The 7,476-nt window shown below is 31.9% G+C and overlaps 1 protein-coding gene across 1 annotated transcript; it reads right to left on the bottom strand.

Annotated features, from left to right (window-relative positions):
• Positions 1 to 311: 311 nt before the first annotated feature.
• On the bottom strand, positions 312 to 3,924 carry LOC129320846 (probably inactive leucine-rich repeat receptor-like protein kinase At3g28040). The gene is given in 4 exon segments (XM_054966499.1): positions 312 to 932; positions 935 to 1,592; positions 1,594 to 1,993; positions 2,197 to 3,924. Coding segments are annotated over 4 exon segments (2,961 nt in total). The 5' UTR covers positions 3,681 to 3,924; the 3' UTR covers positions 312 to 513.
• Positions 3,925 to 7,476: the final 3,552 nt, after the last annotated feature.

The following is a 7,476-nucleotide window of genomic DNA, read 5'->3' as shown; positions in this document are numbered from 1 at the left end:
GTTAATAAAGTATAATAGTATCGTACAATTCATATAATCTACCTTACATAGTAAAATAAGATTGTGTGGTTGTTATCTTTTTTTTGAAACAAGTGGCTAACTAATAAGCTAAGGTACCATTACAATCTAAGCACATAATGCAATTAATTTTATTTTAGTTACAAGTACAATTTAAATTGCACACACTAGAGAAAGTCAAATTGAATTACATGCAACCAATAAGACAATAATTTGATACAGCAAAAGGTGAAATCATATCCTCAAACCAAACTGTGAAGAAAGCGACAAAAGCAAACAGAAAGAAGGCCAAAGAAAGAAACCAATCTGAACAATATTGAAGATTGTTCTGTACTTGAGGAAGCAAAGTTACAGGATATATCTCACACATGAAGAAGAAGAAGAATCTAAGTCTTCTACAGTAGAAAAGGTACCTTTCAAGAAAGATATATAAAGTAAGGGTCTCTCAATGGGTCCCATCAAAGTCATTTTTTCATAATTTCTTTTGAGACTTTACTAAAACATTTCCATTCTGTGAGGAACAGGAGTTTTGATAACCTGCAGAATTTGAACTACTTCTGCCATGGAAGGTCTGCTTGAAGGTATCTGTGAAGTGCATACCAAAGCTAGCTTCAGAACTGGCAAGACCTCATCTTCAGGGTACTCACTCATGCTTGGATCCACACATTCTAGAACATTTCCTTGCTCAAGCATCACCCTGACATGGTCTTTCAATATCACAACATTGTCTTCTCCGTATTCCACCGGTCTCCTTCCGGTCACAATCTCGAGAATCATCACACCGAAGCCATAGATATCACACTTCTCATTCACCCTCAAGCTCTGGCAGGCCAATTCTGGTGCTACATATCCTAAAGCACTCTGAAACCTATTGCTCATCACATGCCTGTCAAGCTTTGTTAGGAGCCGGGCCAACCGAAATCTGAGATCTTCGGGCTGCAGTTCTCGTCTAGTAGAATGTTGCCTGGCTTCAGGTTGTAGTGAATGATTGGTGGGCGGAATGAATGGTGCAAATGAGCAAGCCCTTTTGCTGTTCCAAGCAAAATTTTGAACCTATTAACCCATGAAAGAGGTTGAGATGAAGGAAGCCTGTCATGTAGCTTGGCTTGCAAGCTTCCATTTGATGCATATTCTGTGACCAAAAGTTGCAATTGAGGAGTCCAATAGTATCCTTTCAGTGCTATTAGATTAGGGTGTCTTGCTTTTCCTAAGATTCTCACTTCCCTATCAAAGTCTTCAGGGTATTGGACTATGTTTGAAGTCACAAGCCTCTTGATTGCCACCGTTCTACCTTGTGATCCCAAAGGAACCTTGTAAACTGTTCCAAACACTCCATCTCCTATCTCAGATGCCTTGTTCAGCAAGTTTTCCGGGTTGCTGATAGAATCAAGTGATGACCGGCCCGGATCGAATAGAATGAGCTTTCCTGTGGGTGGACTACCTGATCTTGAAGAGGTTGAACACATGCTTTCTAAAGCATTATCAACAAATTGCAGCCTCCTCCTTACAGAAACATTCAAAAGGCTAATAGCAATGACACCCAATATGATCACAAAAGCTGCAGAAATTGCAACGAAGAACAGAAACACTCAAGAATCGGTGGCGATGGATGATGCTTGGCGTACTCGTGGATGATTCATTTCTTGGCCTACCCATTTGGTTGTTATAGGCATTTGGGTCAAGAACCAGTGGCTTTGGCACATCCATTTTACATGGCCCTTTCAATAAGGGTGAACAAAGACCTAAGTTTCCTTCCAAGGAACTTTCGTCTAAGTTTTGAAATATGCTACCACTGGGAAGCCTGCCTGTGAGTCTGTTGTATGATATATTCACAGCAAGAAGATTCTGTAGCATTCCAAGCTCCTGAGGTATCTCTCCACTCAGGTCATTGAATTCCAATTTCAGAACCTTCAGCTCTGTAAGCTTTGACATGGACTTTGGAATTGAACCACTCAAGTTATTGTGACACAAACTCCTGCACAAGTTTCAAGAAACAAAGTGGAAATTAATTAAATACACAAATATTTATAGCCACACATTATGTTCCTTCCAAAAAGAAAACATGTATTGGAAACTGATGTTCAAGCCATGTTTAAAGACAAGCTTGTTAGTTCTTCACTCTTGAGAAACATATATATGCAGAAGACAATATCAGTATTTGAGAAATGGGAAACTTACAGCAAGAAAAGAGACGTGCAATTTCCAATCTCATCTGGGATAGCACCATTCAATGAGTTTCCATCTAGTTGAAGGATGGCCAGACTGCCTGAATCGCATACACCCTCTGGAATAGAGCCATATAGTGAATTGCTCTGAAGATCTAAAACTGTCAGATTCTGAAGCATACCCAACTCTGGGGGCATTTGAGAGTGAAAATCATTCCAAGATAGATTCAAATATTTTAGTTTAGAAGCATGAATCATTTCTGCAGGGATTTCACCCTTTAGCCCATTATGAGATAGGTCTATTTCCTCCAATGATTCTAGGCCAAACAGTCCGTCTGGTATGCTACCATTGAAACCATTGCCTCTGAGATGAATAAATGACAACTTAGTACAAGAAACCAATGATGACGGAATGTTTCCCACAAGCTTGTTATTCGAGAGACTGAGATAAATCAGCGATCTCAAATCACCGATTGAATCTGGAATGGTTCCGTAGAACTGATTGTCTGAGAGATCGAGGTATTCTAGACTTGCCATGTTACCAATCCACTGAGGAATTTCATTGGTTAACAAATTATTTGATGCCTTCAAAAGGGTCAGAAAATTAAGTCTCCCAAGCGACTCTGGAAGTGCTTCATTGAACATATTATCACTAAAATCCAACCTATTCAAATGCAAGCACAGTCCAATATCAGAGGGTAATGGTCCTGAAAAGTGATTACCTTGTAGTAACATCTCTTTCAAGTTGTGTATGGCTGATATTCCAGGAGGCAAATTTCCAGATAAGGCATTGCTTGACAGATCCAAAGTCCTAAGCCTTGTCAAAGACCAAATCCCATTGAAGTCTACACCACCACTGAACCGATTTTTGGAAAGATCAAGGCTGTTCAATAAGGAACATCTAGAGATTGTACTGGGAATTGATCCTTCAAACACGTTCCGAGCAAGAGAAAGATGATGAAGGAAAAGCAGGTTTTGAAACAAGCTTTCTGGCACTTGTCCAGAGAATGAATTCTCTGAGAGATCAAGAGACTTCATTGAAGCCATATTCACAAAAGAACTAGGAATAGAACCAGACAAACTGTTGTGACTGAGATTTAGGCTTTGAAGACTGCTTGAAAGAGCAAGTGTAGGACTTATACTTCCAGTTATGTTGTTATGAGACAGTGATAATACCTTGAGATACTGCAACTTCTCAAGACCTCTTCCTATTTTCCCAGATAAGTCTAACCCATCAAGTGAGACCTCAGAAACTCTTCCGGTCGCCGGATTACACTGCACGAACCGCCACGAGCAAGGACTCGCATCATCTTCAGTCCATGAAGCAAGATGACCAGAAGGGTCATGAAGGTCAGATTTAAACACTAGCAGACCAAGAACATCATCGTTCAATTGTGCAGCTACGTCATTGTCTCCCAAGCAAGCAAGAATACAATAAACTGAAACTAACAGGCATAACTGTGAACGAAGAAACTGATGAAATCTCATCATCATCATCCTCTTCTTCGTCTTCTTCCTCTTTCAGACTTGACTATCTCTGGTACTTAACAAGATGAGATTTTCCGGTAAGCATGGGAAGAGAAAACTTTGATGAAAAATCTGGCAGTGGTACTGTAAGGAGGAATATTAACGAAAGTGGTGAGAGATTAGAGAAAAGTGAAGAAATGGAGATGGAAATGAAGTCCGTGAAGAGCAATCTTTGGACCAACAAGCACGGCTCAGCTATACTGACAAAATTCCACCGCATCACAATGTCTATAACCTACAAACGCCAGCTTTGTCCTGTCCTCAACCTTTTCTCCTCGTTCCTTCGTTTTTACTGATAGATATACACTTGATACTTCTCTTAAATTATTACGGAGGTTAATTTAAAGGAATCTTTTAGTATTTTCTCCTCATTTTATTATTTATATATAAGTTAAAAGTATACTTTAATTTTCTAACTTTATATAAGCCTTTAATTTAATCTGTTGATTTCATAAAGTATCTTTTCAATTTTCTACTCTCATTTAGTTTTAAATCATATTATTTTCCAAGCCAATCATTGTTATTTTAAAAAGTGAAATTAAATATTAATATTTAAGAATTTTTTATCAATATTTAAAAAATTATACAAAATTTTATTAATAAAACTAATAATATTAGGGTTAGAAGACTTAAGAAATACTTTATAAAAAAATTAAAATAAAATATTTTATAAAATTAAATGTCTAAATGTATGCTTTACTTTTTTTATAAAATATAAAACTTTTTTTCTTTCTTAAAAAAGAAAACTACACGTGAATTCATCAATTTTAATCTTAGAGGACTTACAATTGTAAATGTAAATTAATTCTATCATTGATGAATGATAATGATAGAAAATGAAAATAAAAGAAATTAAAAAAACACTCTATTCTAAAAATAAAATCATTAAAAATAATGATATTTAAATTTTATTTGATTGAACTAGTATAATATGGCATATATATTTTATTGAGCATAGCATAGATAAATAGATGACAATTTTTGCATTAACTAATAGGGAAGATTTATCTATTTAGCATTATATTTAAAATATTTTTGTCTAACCAAATCAAAATAAATAGAGTTTAAAGTGTTAATAATGTTAAAAGCAAGAGCTTGTTATAGAATAAAAAATATATAAAAATTTACATGCCAAAACAGGTACCTTAAATGTAAAGTTAAATGTTTTATTAAATAAGTATGTAAGGTTAAGTATATAGATATTTTTCTAATAACCAACATACTCTGTATAGTCTCAAATTACAAGTGGTTTAAAAAGGAGGTTTGTTTGGTTAAAAATGTAAAACATTTTTCTAAATTAATTTGTCTAGTGTCATTAATTAATTTTTTTTCATTTTTACTTCTCATTAAAATTTGAGATTCAATTAAATAGGTAAGAAATTACATGATATTTTAAGCAAAGAAAAATTTATTATAAAGAGAAGATAATCATCTAATAAGAGCAAATGTAAAAAAATATTTGTGCTTTGATACAAATTTTACGAGGAGGAATAAATCGTCGTCGTCGTCGTCATCGTCGTCTAAAAAATGGGTAATTGTGTATTATATTTGGGACACCATGAGGGAGTATATCCTACTGGCTAGATGGAGTGAAAGCCTCGTGACTTTCTTTACCAAAAATTTTGATCTGAGCTTTTACAAATTAAAAAAAAATCTAAGAGAAAATTTATTGTAATAATTGAAAGAATTAATATTCAATTTAAATCCTAAATTATAGATCTCTAAATAATTTAAACCCTAAACTTTTAAATAATATTTTAAACTTAAACAATTAAAGTTGGGATAATATCACCCCACCATTAAATTTAATTAAACATATGAAAGTTTTTAAAAATTTGAGGTCTAATGTGTGATTCTCATCAAAATTTCACTGTCTATCTCTCTCCTACTATCTAAGAAAAATCATACATTAAACCTCAATTTTAGAAAACTAACAAGCATTTATTCAAATTTAATGGTGAGAAAGAATGGGGAAGAAATTACCTCAAATTTAATTATTTATAATTTAAAATATAGCTTTTAAAAAGTTTAGGGTTTAAATTATCCTGAATCTATAGTTTAGGGTTTAAAGTACAAATTAACCCTAATTTAAAACCCAATAACATATTCTACTTTGAATTTGTTGATAAATAGGAGCTAGTTGTAAGAAAAAATAATCATTTTTGCCATGCCATAGTATTTAGAGAGAATGACAAAGAGATACCAAAAGGAGCAATTAATTTAAATTAGATTTCAAGTGTTAAACTCTAAAAATTTATAACTTGTATTTTAAATTTTAATAGAAAAATAAATTTTTTATTCTTCAACCATGTTAAAATTTAAAAAATAAGTTACAAATTCATCACAATGCAATTGTAAAATTAAATGATTGAGTTATAAATTTTTAAAATTTGACACTTGAGACTTAATTAAAATTAATTAGTCCTTTCGAAACCTCTTTATCATTCTCCCTAATATTTATGTTATATTATGCGTGAGAGAGAGAAATTATTGCATAGATCCAATATATATATTATTTATATTCTATTTAATAAAAATAGGAGAGGGTGTCGCCTTTTCCCCTATTCTCTACTTCCCTCATTTTCTTCTTAATACTGTTAGATCAACGTTTTAAATATTCAGATTTAATATTTGATAAAATTATTATTATAATTTTACATAAATAAAATTTAATTATTAAAAGTTGACCTAAACAAGTTAAAACTATATTATTTTATTTACATATTTTATGTAAAATTATAATAATTTTACCAAAAATTAAATCTAAATCGCTGAAAAACATTGATCTCATGGTGATGAAAAGAATAGGAGGGAAATTGAGAGTAAGGGAAAAGGAAACACCCTTCTCTCAAACAAAACATGACATGTCAAATAATTATAAATATAAATCGATTCTAGCATGATGATAATAAAGATATGAAAGATAAGAAATTAAAAAAATACTCTATTAAAAAAATAAAACCATTAAAAATAATACACATTATATTTTATTTTATGGAATTATTGAACTAGGTATAACCTGTTATATTTTTATTAGACAAAATATAAATGATATGGTGCAACTATACATGCAATAATTTCTCATGTATATTCATATACGAGGTATAAGTATTTATGTATGGCTGTTGTTATGAGACAAATGAAATTAGTGAGCTTCCATTATTATTTCAATAAGAGAGTTATCTTGTCTGCTTATGATACTGTTTCCTTGTGAAGCTTTTTGTACTTTTATGGTTATTCAAAAGGAGGGAGAGTATTTTAAGGAAGAATCTCCATTTTTCTGAAGGAAAATTTCATGTGACTGTAGATTCTCTACTTTAATACACACACACGCAGACAGCAGCACTAGTAAATTTTGGTCGTTTAGAGATTTTGATAATTTTATTTCCATGCAGTTTTCTTATTGTTTTTTTAACAAGATTAAAAGATATTTTTGCTCATTAACTATTCATTTAAAAGCATTCGGTATATTAAACTTTTATGTGATATCATTTGCATTAAGCATCCTGATATTAAAATAAAGTTAAATTTAATAATTAATTGACTTAAAAGTTTAGAAAAAATCTCAAAAATTAAAGAAAATAACCATAAAATTGCACAAAAGTACCCTATAAAAAAATTAATATCAATTAAATCCCCTAAGTTACATATAAATAACATAATAAATATTATTTCATACACATAAGAGGCCAAAATACATTTTTGACCCACCATTTTTTAAAAAATTAATCAATATTACTTTTTTATGGGGTATTATTTTGCAATT

The sequence above is a fragment of the Prosopis cineraria genome, unplaced genomic scaffold (assembly GCF_029017545.1).
Source record: "Prosopis cineraria cultivar Desert tree isolate PC_DT_omini unplaced genomic scaffold, ASM2901754v1 PC9, whole genome shotgun sequence".
Taxonomy (NCBI): domain Eukaryota; kingdom Viridiplantae; phylum Streptophyta; class Magnoliopsida; order Fabales; family Fabaceae; genus Prosopis; species Prosopis cineraria.
This window is presented reverse-complemented; position numbering and strand designations above follow the sequence as displayed.